The sequence below is a fragment of the Rissa tridactyla genome, chromosome 4 (genome assembly GCF_028500815.1).
Source record: "Rissa tridactyla isolate bRisTri1 chromosome 4, bRisTri1.patW.cur.20221130, whole genome shotgun sequence".
NCBI classification, from domain to species: Eukaryota; Metazoa; Chordata; class Aves; order Charadriiformes; family Laridae; genus Rissa; species Rissa tridactyla.
Genome location: NC_071469.1, coordinates 38,615,163 through 38,630,825, shown reverse-complemented (window position 1 = coordinate 38,630,825; position 15,663 = coordinate 38,615,163). Strand labels below are relative to the sequence as shown.

The 15,663-nt window shown below is 34.0% G+C and overlaps 1 protein-coding gene across 4 annotated transcripts in view; it reads right to left on the bottom strand.

Annotated features, from left to right (window-relative positions):
- Window positions 1-15,663, bottom strand: part of RYR3 (ryanodine receptor 3) — a 233,618-nt gene that overhangs the window by 62,672 nt on the left and 155,283 nt on the right. For all 4 annotated transcript variants that reach the window (XM_054198046.1, XM_054198047.1, XM_054198048.1 and 1 more), the window contains exons 50-60: window positions 15,199-15,339; window positions 12,669-12,832; window positions 11,622-11,700; window positions 10,152-10,241; window positions 8,650-8,799; window positions 7,015-7,077; window positions 6,521-6,596; window positions 6,227-6,350; window positions 1,782-1,897; window positions 1,433-1,500; window positions 475-596 (exon numbers count right to left, since the gene is read on the bottom strand). In XM_054198046.1, coding sequence (XP_054054021.1) covers window positions 475-596; window positions 1,433-1,500; window positions 1,782-1,897; window positions 6,227-6,350; window positions 6,521-6,596; window positions 7,015-7,077; window positions 8,650-8,799; window positions 10,152-10,241; window positions 11,622-11,700; window positions 12,669-12,832; window positions 15,199-15,339 — 1,193 coding nt within the window. The remainder of the gene's footprint in view (window positions 1-474; window positions 597-1,432; window positions 1,501-1,781; window positions 1,898-6,226; window positions 6,351-6,520; window positions 6,597-7,014; window positions 7,078-8,649; window positions 8,800-10,151; window positions 10,242-11,621; window positions 11,701-12,668; window positions 12,833-15,198; window positions 15,340-15,663) is intronic.

Here is a 15,663-nt window from a genome sequence, read left to right as displayed (position 1 = left end):
ATAATTTTGTAGAGAAGGGAGAATCCATAATTACCCCTAAAAAGATGCATCATGGTATTTTCACATTGTTTTGCTATCTGAAAATTTAAATGTGAGACCATTTAAATGACCCAACAGTGGGATAAGCTTCAACCAGTAACTGCCATCAACAATGAAACACAAACCTATCAGAAATTAAGTTTTATTAGTTCCGTGGCTCACAGAATCATTTATTAATGTTTTTTATGTTATCATCCACAATTATATATTGTAATATATATAATTAGTGTATATACTTAATTCTTTAATTATATATTATATTAGAATACTAAAATGAGGAATACTATTCACTCACTGCCATTCTCATACAGAATAAAATATTAATTTTCTGTCTCAGGAAACTGAGCTTTTGAACTATCTTTCTTTTTAACTTAAGAAGAGACCTTCAGTTATCTATATAGAACCCTCCTGTGTATATCTTAATTTTCTACTTACCTTGCTACCATTTCTTTTTCCTTATTTGATGCATATCCACTGCTACTGAGTGTTTTTGTTGGAGAAGACAGGAAGTAGAGGCAGTGATTTGTAAAGTACTGATCAACTAATGGTAAAAGAACCTAAGAAATACAGATACAAAATGTATTTTTCACAGAGCACAATGGTAAATGTAGCAACAATGCTCTGATTGGTCAAAGTTCATTCAAAGAATTTTAGAAGTTCTGTAACAGTTGTATTTTCTCATTTCAGACACAAAATCATATAAATTAAAACCTTAAGCCTTATAATTTTACTTAAAAGCTATGTAAATAATAAACAGAGTTATACAGATCTATTTTGGATCTAATATTGCTGGCTTACTCTCTCACATTCAACAGTGATAAGTATCACTCAACTAAGAGGACCCTTCCTCTCCACTATTTACATAACTGTCCAGTACAGATATAAAGGGAGAGGGCTTTTTTTTTTTTTAATAAGATTCTAAATTAAATCCTAGATGTTCCTTACTTCAAATCTGATTATCGACAACATTCTTCTTATTAGGTACACAAATGTGTACAACATTACTATGCACAGGAATACTTCTTCCTGTTAATTAAATGATACTATGCACTTCAGTGATATATCGAGGCAAAAATTTTCAGAAATAATTTATATGTTCAGGAAGAGTATTTAATTTCATGTAATAATTAAGCTGCCTTTTAATTTCTATGTTCCTTCTCATGTAGAAGCAGATATATTGAAATATTTTGAAATATTTGAACCCAGCAAATATATTGAAATATTTTTGAAGATATTTTGAAATATTTGTTAACAACATTTAATTGACTACTTACCACGAAAAAAATGGGAAAGATATATTTCTGTTACCCAAAAAGCAGTCTAACATTACAAATTTCCATATTCTGTACCATGGAATGTATATGTACATTACTTGAAATACTGGATCACTCACTTTGGCAAAAAATTTTATTTCTTGGTCATGTGGAGATTTCTCAGTTTTCCCACTGGTTACGATGGCTTCTGCAAGGATACAATCAAGGCACATATGAATAAGAAGTTGTCTAGTAATAAATAACACAATAGCTCTTTGATATAGCCTTGCAAACTTAGTTTTGCTGAAATACAAATAAAACAGCAGCAACGGTTTAGCTAGTTACAGATGTCTAAGAATCCAATCTGCAAATTAAAGGACAGAATTTAAATGCAATAAAAATAGTGTTTGCTACAAATTTAAACATATATATCCAAATATTTAAATATCAACAAGTTTAATTATTTTCATAATGAAATATGCAGCTTACCCAAATGTGCAATAAACTCTTGAGCAGAATCAACATATTTCAAAATTTTCTTCAGAAACTTAAAGGCAAACCTCTTTTCCATGGATGAAGCATCCAACTCCATGTCATTCAGACCCCTGTTTTAGAAAGCATTAAGATAAATATCATTGATGGTGACAGTAGTACGAATGATGACAGAACTATGAAGCATTCCATTCCTTATTATCTTTTAATTATGGTAAATCTTCATAAAAAGGAGAAAATGACCTTCCATAGCAAATCTCATTTATCAACTGGAAAATCTGCTAGAACTCAGTTCATGTTCCTCTAAGAGGTATAATAGCTTTGGATTAAAATATCCAAAATATATGGATTTTAGGATAAGAACTTCAGAGAGCTATCTTATTGCAGAAATGAAGCAATAGTACATTTGAATCTAACGAAGCAATGCACTGGCCAGTGAATTTCTACTACTGACAGATTAAAGTGCCAAATGTTTAGTAAGTCAGCAATTGCAAAATCAGTCTAAGTACTACAATTCATTTCATTATTCACTATTAAACTTCATTATTGTCCTTGAATTTTATGAAAGACTGAAGTCAAAACGACTTAAGCTACTAAATGAATACCTATATGCAAGTAACAAACTACTACACTATTCAAAGTATTTGAAAAATTTCAACGGTATATGATACTTTCTAAAGAGGCATGTATTATTTATTCCTTGAGATAAATTCATGACCTAAATCATGACCACTATATTTTGTATATTGTATAAATTTATATATTAGATTTTATTTTAGCTACAAATAGAAACCCACCTCAATTAAATTCTAAAATTCTTTAGGATCACATAAAAATTTAGGTTGGAAGGAACCTCTGAAAGTCATCTGATCTAACTCCCATCTCAAAGCAAAGCCAAATCCGAAGTTAGATCAGGTTGCTCAGAACCTTGTCCAATAATGTACTCGGTATCTTCAAGGACTGAAATCTCATAATGACTCTGGAGAGCTTACTATAATGTTTGACCACCCTCACTGTGAAAAAGCAAGGGTGAAATATTTTGATATATCTAACTGAATTTCCCTTGTAACAACTTGTTACTTTTGAGGAGATAGTGTTTGACCTCATCATCTCTATAATCTTGCATTAAGTAGTTGAAGACAGTGGTAAAACCCCATTGTAGCCTTCTGTTTTAATACTGAAAAAATCTTGCCTTTCCTCAGAGCCTCTCCTGGCATGACATGCATGCCAATCCCCAAAGTATCTTGGAGGTCCTCCACTTGATTAACTCATTTGTCAATGTCTTCCTTAGCACCAGTCAACCAAAAACTGGACAATGTACTCCTGATACAATCACTAAATGGAAGGGGAAAAAAATCACCTCCATCAATGTGCAGACTACACTTGCTAATACAGCCTAGTATGCAGTTCGCCTTCATAATCACAAGAACACACTCCTGACTCACATTCAACTTGGCAAAATTCAAAGTGCTTTTCTGCATAGATGCTGTCAGGCTCAATTTTCCCTGGCATTATCTTATCCCAGGTATAGGACTTTGCATTTACCTTTGCTCAACCTCACAAGAGTCCTGTCAGCCCATTTCTCGAGCCCATCAAAGCTCCTCTGAAAGGCAGTCAAACTCTCCAATTTATTGCTAAGGGTTCATTCACCAAAATTGCTAAGAATGCATTCTGTCTCATCATCCAGGACATGAACAGGGATTTTTTTTTTTTTTTTCTTTTTGAAGTCACGTAACTCTATAGATTTTTAATTTATTCTGTTTTCAAACATACTTGTTTCTACAAGTCATTAATTCTTCTTCATTTTCTGGAGGTTTTCTTCTACATTTGTTTAGTTTGCAACTTCTTCATAGTCTCTTTATTCCAACATTAAAAGGAGTAAACTTGAGTATTCTTGAGATTTTTCAATTGATAGATGATGGTCTACACCGAGGACATCTAACTGGCTCGCCAAGCAAGGAAGTAACTGAGTAATGTTAAGGGAAACCTCTGGTTACCCATAACGGCTACTTCATTTGCTTCTGTTCAGACTGTTCAAACAGTAGTAGTTAGGAAGACTCTCTTTATCAGTTAGATAAACCTGGCTAAAGAAAATACAGAGACTACAGAGGGGTTGAACCGTGCGTCAGAAGTAGGGAAGAAGTGAGGAACTGGTAGTTTGTGGCCCTGGGGCAAAGGCAAGAAAGGAACAAGAAAGAAGGAAGGTTGCTGGCGATAATGGAAATGATCATTCCTTAGCATTGGTGGAGGAGTAAATTAGGGAGAATAAATGGAACATTAGATTAACAGTTGAAAAACAGCTATTAGGTGAATTGAAGGGAACACGTAACTCTGGAGAAGGCTGATGAAGCAGAAATCGTAACAACAGAAACATTTAATACTAACGTGTGTGTGCTTGACCATGTGAGAACATGAGTAAGAGGAGAGGAACCGTTATAGTCTGGGGGAACTGCACGAGCAAACCAAACAATATGTTCCAATCCCATTTTACATAAAAGGACTCTAACCTCCCATCTTAGAGTTTCATTTGAAAAAAAGAATATAAATTCTATTTGAAGAGTCCTAGTTTACATACTTTTATGACCTCCTATATCACGTGTAATCAAATGATTTGGTATATATAAAGAGCTATGTATGGCTGACAGGCATCTGGTGCCTCACTCTCACAGAGGATAATGCAACTAAGTATTTATCTGTATTTTCAGTGAGATCACTGTAAATACTCTGTGTTTATAGTAAGTCACGGTTGCTAAGAGATTACACGTACTTTCCTAAATATTGAAAGACATTGGTAGTTCTGTTAAATAACAAAGGTGACATCAAAAGAACTTGTAGAGGTTTAAAATACCATGTTGTTTTTAACATATACTTGAGTAAGGCCTAAGAGATTTATCGGTTTGTCATAAACACCCGAAAGTGCTTCAAAAGCATTCTCAACAAAGAAAGAGAAGCAAAAATCAAAACAGAGGCAGATGGTATATGTAAAGTACACACACTGTGCCGCCTATACATTTCCAATTATAAAGAATTTCCATGTTTTAATGATTAGCCCAACATTTTTAAGAATGACATTCTGGAAATGTGATAATTGCAATCAGTACTTCAAAAGATTTTATATATACTTAAAATATGCACATATTCATCTGAAGAAAACACTGAGACGAGGATAATCTTGATTCACCCTGACAATTACTGCAAAATCTTTGCCCATCCCCCATGAAGAGTTTGAACAGGCTTTTTCAAATTGACTTGTCCCATTATTTAACATTGAAAACATTGTCTTCCTAACCCAAACGGATGCAGCTGCAAAGAGATATTAAAACTAATATATGAGCAATTCCATTGGTGTTTGAAAGGACAATTCATTTGCAGGAACTACATCTGCTTTTCTTATTCAATGGTTTTAAAGCAATTATGGAGGATATAATAACGTTTGGCGGCATACCTACATTTTGGTTTCAGGCTGAGCGCCTACATATGTGTCAGAAGGGAATTTTTCTCTGTAGTAATGCAGAAATGTATATTTAGAGCTGTCTTCTAATACCTTAAGAAATGTTATTAACCGCTGAAGACAACAAAGTTACCTTTTGCAGATTCTAATAATCAATTTGTATAAATTTCTGAGTGTATACTTTCACTAGAGACACAGACTTGAAAAGCAGAAATAAATGAAAACAAGATCTGACTCTGTGCATGTACAGAAAAATTTGTTCTTGAATTCAGTTTAGTTTTCAAAAATGCTTAATGTCAGCAAAACTGCAGTTTCCTATGTGCTCAGGTGTTTCACATACACATTCACATCTTTTATTAAAGATGATAGTTATAGTATAGTAACTCACAATTCCATTATATAAATGGAATTTATATATTACCATTAACAACATTACAATAAGTTATTTTAATTTCATTGACAGTGTTAAGTCCCCAGAGGCCAGCTTACTTCCAGACACAGAAATTCATGTTAGAGTACAATTAATGCGGTCTGTGCTTCTGCTTGAGCAGAAGTTAAGGATGAAATGCCCACAAAACAGCCACTTTATCTTACTGCTTCACAGAAATCAAACCAACATTTTTCTTGAAAACTGGATCAAAAAAGCACTTTTACATAGATGTCTTTCAGTATCAGACCTCAGATTTATTTTCCCATGATCCTTACTGACCCTGCTGGCTGCTAATTTAGAAGTTTTGAATCATCTGGTTGTTTAATTACACTACCATTGCATTTTGTATTTACTACGAACACATACTTATTAAAAACGTTACCTGTCTACACAATTTCAGAAGAGTCTTTCTAAACAAAAAAATAGCGAGGGCTCTGATTTACAGAAGATATGCCAAATGGTAATTATGTTAATAACTAACAGACTGCAGTAAGATAAGGACAATCATCATGGTTTGTGCACTGAATGTAAGCAAGGATCTCAAAAATACGTGCAACTTACCGAGATATGATTATACCATTGACTTGAAGGAATTTAAACAGCTCTTGTGCCTTTTCACGGTCCCGTGATTTCTCCTTGGCTGTCAATGTGTCATAAGGTACCAATAAAGGATGACTACCTCCACCTTTAATAAGTTGAAAGAACTGTAAGTTTTTCTACTGTAAGATTTATTTTGCTTCAAGTACAAAAAGGAACTATTCAATTTTAACTGTCTTACACTGTCTTCTTTCAGACTCTTTCTTCTCCCTCATTTTCCTTGTCTTTTTTTGTGTGGTTCACAGGATTCTGGCTTACCTTTGCTTTCCAACTCCATTTTCTTCTTTTTGGCCCATATATTATGGTAGTTTTCTGCCATTACCTCAACCATTCCCTGCATCACCATCAGAAAAAAAATCAGCAAAATTAAAAGGTGACGATTAAAAATTCTGTAATTCTACATAATTTTACGGTCTCGTGGTAAAGAAACATCGCAGTTAAGCGTCATTTCTACATTCAGCTATTCTTTTAAGTCAGCACAGGCACAGGATACATATCACGTGCTGTTTACAGTCCCTTCCTGAGCTTCATGATAACTTTTTCTAGGAACTCACGAAGCACCAATGTTATGAAAAGTAAAAATCTCTTCTTTAAATATGTAAATAGTATGGCATGCACATTTCTACAACAGCATATCACAACCACAGTCACAAATACACTCATAAACCCTGACAAAATTAAAGTTATTATTAATAAAAACCCAAGTCTATTAATTCTTTTCAGCCCCACATATGCAAAACACAAATACAAACCTGAAGTTCCCTAGAAAGCACCACGTTAGAGAGATCAAGTGGCGCCGGACTATAGCCATTTCCCTGCAGGAAAAGAAAAGACTTATTTTCAGAAAAAAGAATCAAATACTCAACTACAACATCTCTGTTGTTGATCTGATTAGAGTAACACCATTTACATTTTTAAACTTTCTTGCAGAAACTGTGTTCATCTTTTGTTTCGCAACGTGCTGAAGACACACAGGATGATTAGCAGAATACATCTGCTGATGTGGAAATAAGAAGGTTGCTGCAGGTACTTAGATCTCTCTATTCGCAACAGATGGCAAGCTGCTAAGAACTATGCTTTTCAGCCTAAGAGAGGAGACCAATGATGAGGCATACAAGATGTGCCTTCAGAACATGACAGAACAGTGTGGCAACAGCCTGAATGAATCATGTACTAAAGACAAGACATCACAACAAAAAGTTAAAATAGGTTACTGTCTCATGGAATTTAGACTAAGCAAAAGGAGGAGCGTGATATATTTATGCAGTCTTTAAATCTTTAAAGTCTGAAAGCTCTAGTGCAACAAACCTATTAGGCACATACTACACGTGAACAGTCACATATAAATCAATGATTTCAATCATGATCTGAAGTTAAACATACGCTGAAATCCTCTACTCGGTCGTGTCTAGATCATGCATCTTCTTGGGCAAGAAGGCCCAACTGCAGAACAGATTCAACTGGCTGGAAGCAGAGATGCCAGAGACAGAAGGACTCCCTGTGAGGGAGTGAAGTTTGATGAAAGGATAAGAAATGCTGAAGTACTATCTTGTAACAGAGTGCTCAGGGACCACTTTTGGTAAGCAAAACTGGTGCTTGGGAAGGAACCCAACACAGATTTAAGATGCCTGATGCTGATGCTCACAGGATCAGTGCTGGCACAAGTGTATATAAGGAATCAGCTTGTGACACATCTTTGCACACTCCTTGCAGAGCTGGTTATAGCGGTAGAAGTCTGCCCAATGCATTGCTCATTAAGTCTCACTATATTTAAGCACAAATGTGTGTTTAATTCACCTTAAGGGGGACAATAAAAATTCCTCCAAAACTTGTCATAGTTTTTCCCCCTCCAAGACACAGTTATATCAATCATCAGTCTAAACATGCTATTACAAAAAACAGCAAATGAAAGAAATACTCTCTGTAACATCAAAATGTTAGGTACTACATAATCACCTCCAAATTTTGCCTATCGATTTAACAAAAAGTCTTAAATGTGCAATCATATTTGTCAGTCACAACTATAATCCTGACAAAAGCCCATTCCAGACTCTTCTGTTTGACCAAAAAAGAAAATTACTAGATTCACTTAATATAAAATAAAAGGCTTTAAATATTCTGCCATGTGTTCTTTGAATGACTACATGAAAACTCTCTTCAGGTCTTCTGAGAAAATTCCTCTGACAGCCTTATCATCTTAAAAGTTTTCCCTTCTTTAGTGTTACTGCACAGTTTTTATGATAGTGACGTGACTTCCAATCTCAGAACTCTAACATTAAAAGTTACTTTTCGTTAAAAAAATAGAAAATTAACATATTTTTGTATAATTTCTTAGTAAATTAACAAAAAAGCCTTTTGCTTTCTAAATTTAAGCAATTCCACCTTACCTGGCTAGACTGAGATATGCTGCGCAGCTTTTCATTTTCACGCTGATGTATTATTGCGTCTCCTCCTTCCTTGGTCCTTTCTAGGCTCCATCCCATGGCCAACATGGTTTTCAGTGATTCTCTGGCAGGCCAACGATAGATTTCCTTTTCCTTTGAAGAAAATAATGTATTTAGCAAACTCAATAACAATCCTCTGTCCTTCTTTATAAATTGTCACATGCCACAAAAGTAAACAAAATTTGTATATTATATCTGAAGACATGATATAGTTCTTTTTACATGAGAAAGAACCTTTGAAGCACAATTTTTTTGGTTTATTCTTAGTGGCATTTATTAATGGGATATGCGTTACAAACTAAACGCACTCAAGTGAGCTTTGGAGCAATAATGTAGTTTGTATCTCGAAACATATTAATTGACTCCTCCAGCCCAAAATAATAAAAAATTGATGGCACTACAAGTGCTATGAAATTAGTTAGGCAAGTATGTGCATTTGAATGCATCAGCACACAAGGCCTTTTTTCAGTCTTCCTATATTTATATCTATTCACAGATACAGAAAATTACTGATCTATATGCCTCTTCATATGAATACAGCCATCAGTAAATGATTAGGGAACAGCCCATATTCCAACACTCCTTTGAAAAGTAAAGGTTTTATAGAAAATCTGATAACCAGTGGCAAAGAAAATCCTGAGTATGTCATATCAAGACTTCTCAAATCAACCTAATAAAAGTATTGCAGTTCCTACCATAAATAAGAATTTCTATGACAGTTACTTAATCTGAGGCAATTCAGAAAATTCTCTTTGAACTGCTTTAATAACAACTACACCAATAATTCTTCAGCTCCTCTCCAAAGATTTTAAAGAAATTAAACTTTTTGCATCCCTCTTGATTTTTGTTATCTCCATTTTCTGAACAGGATAATTGTGGTAAAGAGGGACAAACGTAATTGATTTATTTGAGTCACGAAATGAATCATTACAAAAATATGCAACAGAATTCAAATTCAGTTCACTGTTCTGACAACTCAAAGACATTCATGCTTAGTCAAGAAATTCAAACTAAAAATGCATTCAAAATAGTTTAAATGTTTTTCCCCATTTTCAACTGAAGCATCTTGTACGCTTTCTTTAGATTTTTCTACCATCTTTCTTGAAGACAAAATTACCTTCAGATATGTTAAAGTACACTTTCATCTAAAACCCAGGAGTTGCTGCCAGGCATTCCTCATCCATGAAGGCCTGAAAACCCTGTGCTATTGATACTTGGAATACAAATTGGCCCAGGCCTATGAAGACTGCCTAATGGAAGGAAATTTTACAAGACACTGTGTAAGATTAACTAAACAACCACTTTAGCACATAGATGTTGCTATTCTTAACTGTAAGAGTTCTAGCTTGTCTCTCTTCCTTTTATAGCATGTATTTGAAACGGGTTTTAAAAAGTACACAAATCAATCTACTTTGCATTAATGCAGCTGAAATTTCCTCTATTACCTTTTCAGTTAAAGTTTTGAAAGGTCTTATTAATGGGTGAGTCTTCATATTTTCATCCAGTGAAACACCGTATTTCCATCCACTATTAGTCTGAAAAAAATAAATATACAGAAATAAGATGAGAACACAGACGAGTAATGGCAAATTGGCCAGTTTAGCTTCTCATATTGAACTGCTCATCTACTCCAAAAGCTACTCAGGGCTACAGAAATTTCTGTTAAGAAAGCATGCATCCACCTGTGGATACACGGGAATAAATCATGGCCCAGATAGATTAGATGCCATCTATGAGTAGTAGGTCTCATGCAACCAGTTCTGAGTCTAACACACGTTGGCCCCTTTCAAACAGATTCATGCAGTAAAATGGCATTGGCTAAGGTAAAAAAAAGTGCCTCTACTCTCTGGGAGGCTAAAGTCAGCAACACAGAGAAGAAAATGTAATGTTAACAGATCAAGCATTGAAGAGTGTAACTTCAATGAATCCTTTACCTTAAACAATACTAACTGAAATTTATGGTTTGAGATTAATGTGTGTATATTTACACATCCATATATATGTATACCTTTCTCTACAAATTTGCATATATAGCCCCACACAATTGTTATTTCTATAGACCTGTTCTATAAAATTACTATTTATTTGTTATTAATTGTTATAATAAATTACTAAACCCCATCTTCATATTTTTCTTTGAATGAAAGATGTTTAAAATTCATACTTGGGTTGAATGAATTATTCATATCCAAACACTTCCAACATAGATATCAAAAACTACAACAACTCCAAAGTTTATTTTGCTCAAATTTAACTCTAAAAATTATATTTATTAACATTAAAATCTATTTGCAAGATGGAACACTAAAAAGGCCTTTATTAAATGTTTCACAGTACCATTAAAAAGACATAAAAAAATCACTTCGTTTATATTGTCTTGTCTTATAGCTATTTTGAAGTAGTGAAACAGAAACTCAATGCAGTGACAGACCACTTGGAAAATTATAGAGGAAATAAATACATAACAGCCCTCTTAATGCTAAAAAGAAAGAAAAGCTATAACTACATTTTCTGGGAAAAAAAAAAAAAAAAAAAAAAAAAGGACATTAGACTCCCCAGGCATCTCCCATGCCAAAAAACCATCATTATCAGGCAAAATTAAGCTAAGATCTATATATCCTTACTTAAAAAAAAAAAAAAAGAAAACAAAACCCAACTCAAACCAAGTGCCCCTTTTTCATTCCCCTCAAACCTCTGTTGTAATAAATTCTGGCCACTTTGAAGAAGTGACAAATTTCAGTGCATTTTCTAGAGCAAAAGGTTTCTTCCCCAAGTCTCTAAAGAGATATGCAGACATTAATGTACTCCAAACAAAGGCCTATCAGTTAAACTGTCCAGTTTGTCTTTCAATATTCACCCCAGGTATTATTTACTAGTCCTTTTCTGACTGCTGCCAGTGTTAAAATAATTCCTACCTTATCAAAGGACCATTTATCATGGGAATGTTCGGCATACTTGCTGACAATATACTCCAACTTTTCAGGAAGTACAAGGCTGTAAACAAAGGCGAGTATCGTCATTCAATCATAACTTACTGCTGCCTGATTTATGAAAAAAATGTCAGTATAATATAGCATTAATCAAAACGCTTCACCTCCAGATGAAGGCAAGGTATTTGGCTTTGTAATTCCCTTTTCTTCAGAAGAAATGCCACAAAACAAAGCAGAGCTTTTTGGCATTGTCAGGGAATCTTCAAATATGTAACAGTTGCACTTATTAGCAACTTAAGTCACAAGACAAAAAACCAAAACTCTTTCACCATAACCTACAGGTGTTCTTCTTGGCAATTCTTAATACAGGATAGTATTAGCATGGATGTTTCACATTGCATAACAATGGAGGGGTAAGACTTTAATAGCAAGAATCAACTGGTGATCAGTTCTTGAATATAAAAGTATTAGAAATCTGTACTTTAAAAGCACAAGATTACTAGGAAGGCCTAGTATCTATTAAATCACCCCACATGATCTGCTTATTTTGCTGTATCAGGTTGCTACAGATCAATTCTCTAAATTAGAGTGAAGATTTTATAAAAATCAGGCAATAGGCCAATTGAATCCCTTACCGGATTTTGATGATCTTGCACCATTTTGCATAAGCACACTCTAAATAATGACAGTATGAAATGTATTACAGGTGTATATATCCCAAACATTGAACTATTAGGTCATAGGGTACATAATAATTACAGAATTTACTACGTACTCTGCAGATATAGTGTGGAAACATTTAACATCTTTACAGTGCTGAGAAGAATACGGTTTATATCTGGTAAACAGGATATGTAGCAGTGAAGTATTTGGCAGGAGGAAGCAAAAATCCCTACACTACTTCTGAAAGGTACTAATGTCATTAAAAAGTCAGTCACAAGTCAACTCCTCCCACAGAGGAAAAAAAATATTAGTAAGGAATAGTACAAAAATATTTAAGGAAAGGAAATCACTATGATTTATATGACTCACTTTGCTGTGCTGACAGGTTTGGGATCAAAATTTCCTTCTGGATCCACTGAAGTCTGCTTTTCCAAAGTTGACCTAATTCGTGTATCTAAATAATCAGGGGGCAAGGCACCAGCTATAGCACTTAGACAAGGCAAAGCCATTCGAAAGAGCTCTGGATCATACTTCTGCAGGAGAGATAGGAACTGGTTGGAAAATCCAATAGAGAAACATGCAAAATGTTAGTGAAAACCAAGCAGCCATATGTACAAATATTAGAAGATACAAACAAACAGTAAAGCAGATTTACAAATTAAGCATAGAGCAAAATTATTGCTGCATGACATCTGTTTTTCTTGCTATCACCTTGATACATTTTTAAGACTACTCAAATTAATGTACGCGTATGTTGACATTTGTATAAGTATATACAATACAGGCATGACTTTTAAGCTTTCTATGACTTTTAAGCTTTCCTTGGACCTTATGCCTACACAGTGTCAAGGGTTGTTTGCCTATTTATAGAAATATGATCATCCTCAAAATACCACCTTAGTTCTACAATGACTAATTCCTATCTTAACTGCAGAGGACACTGTCATTTGTCCCTCTTTTTCCCTAATCTATTTCAGTTTAAATCATGCTGGTTAAAGGAAATTGTGTTCTACTGTAGCAAAGTCAGTTCATTATTTTTCAAAATTCTCCTGCTAAGAGGTGAACTAGCACATTTGCTCTTCTTAATAGTCATTTTGGCTCTGGAGAGAACATAGAAGTGCTTGATATATAGAAGTACAAGGTGAAATTACATTTGAAGAATCTATCCTTAGTAACTTGCCATGAAACATATTCAAGGTCACTTGTTACAAACTAGATTATAAAAAACATGTGCTAGCGGAAGCAGCAGCAGATCATTGTAGGCCAAAGCTCTCTTTCCAGCTCTCAAACAACAATTCTTAGAATGCTTTGGGGAAAAAAAAAAAAAACCACAATAAAGAAATCACTTCTCTATCTTTCAGACTCCCCATCTGCAAGATGGGCATAATGATATAGCTTTAAAAGGCTTTAAGATCTACTGATGAACATTACAGTGCAAGAGTTTGATGCTATTATAATTATCTAATAATGTTTTACTCAGATAGCACAGGCATCTTTTTGACATTATGGAACAAGCACTAATCAAGCATTTATAGGAAAAAAAAAAATATTATACCGCAAAAATATTTATCTTACTTCATTATTAGAAACAGAAACACTATATGCTTCTATAGATCTGAATGACCACTTTAGGTCAAGAAAATGATAAAGAGCAATTTTAAGGTTCATTGAAAATACTTGCTGATAAAATTATATGTTTATATCATAGCAAGTAGAATGCCTAAAATTTTGACTTTAAGTTCCTCTAGTTTTGTTGCAACATTCTTTTGCGTGTAAAAAAAGTGAGATCACAGGGTAAATTGCTTCCACTAAACAGCTGGAAGCCATGCAAATACCAAACCTGTAAATATCTCAGTACAAAACAGGACAATGGAGAATACTGTAGCTCAGCAGATTTACACAACCATTTACAGAAAAATGAAAATGCTATTATAGAGGGCCACCAATACTGGCAGAAACATATCATCATCATTTATCTGTAAAAGGCTAAGACACAGTAATTGGAACCATTTCATTGTGTCGGGCCCTCCTGACACTCTTTGCGCTTGTGACAGCAATAAGAGATGTAAATGTCACTAACATCAAATACAAATAAGGCATAAAAATTATTTCAGAATAATGCAGAGACCATGCTCATTTCCATACTATAAATCAGAATGCTTAGGGAAAGAATCATCTAAATCTGTTGATTAGAACTGGAACACAAATTCAGCGAGATGCAATGCAAAAATTTGGTATTGTTCCATAGTGAGAACCTGATTTTTGAGTACAAAATCGAGTACAAAAAGCATTTACTTGGCAAGGCATTTATCCTATCTGAAATGTAACTTTTTCTTATTTGGAGAAAATATGACTAAGTGAAAAAATCCCAAGATCACACTTTGGAACAAGAAAATGGAAAAATGTATAGTTCTAAGAATGGTGCATCATATTTCTTAAGCTGGGGAATAACCAGAAAACTAATAAAACACAAGTGTGTTAGAAACAGACAATGTAAATATACTCTGCATATACCAACAATTTGACAAGCATATACATACGTTTCTTAAAATTAATTTTCTATCAGTAAAAAGTATTTTTAAAAGTTTAATAGAGCTAAGATAGGATGAGGCAACACTGACTTGTTAGTGCAGCAAGCAACCTCCCTCATTACTAGTGTAAGGCTATATGGGTATATCAAGAAATAGATCTGACATTTCATTAGTTTGGAGAGAATCTTTCAAGATTCAGCATTCAATTTTTCATTAGAAAGTTACTTCGTTAAAAGCATTCATTGCCATATCTCCCATATTAGGTGAAATAATTGTTAAAATAGGCACTTCCTGCACATGGCACGGCAAATTATCATTGTAATGCTTTTATAGTCGTCCCATACTGTAATGTGAATTACAGTCATTACCTTATGAGACAAGGAATCAAATATTCCCCAGAAAAGTTTTTCAGTTAAATGTAATTCTTCTTCTGCTGCAATTCCATAGCTTCCCATTCCTGAAGGCAGACAATAATATTTCCAGCACTGCTCATAGTGATTTGTCAGAAGCTAGATTTTCAAGAAAATAAAATTGCACATAAAACATTGGTATTTAACAAAATAACATACTGTTTAATGAAGTCTGAATTGCCAGTATCTGTTTGAACAATTACATGAGCATTATTATTATTTATTTCTGTCTTTTAATTTCTAATGTTTCATTTTTTCTTCTTTTTCTTTTTAGGAGAGCAGTAGGGCCCATGCTGGGGAAGTATAAAGCCTATATTATCCCCAGCTGCTGCTGTGGGATTCTCAGTGATGACAGCAAGTAGCAAAAATAGAAAATTTCAGGATTTAAGTACAGATTAGCTCACAGTATAAAAACAGAGATAA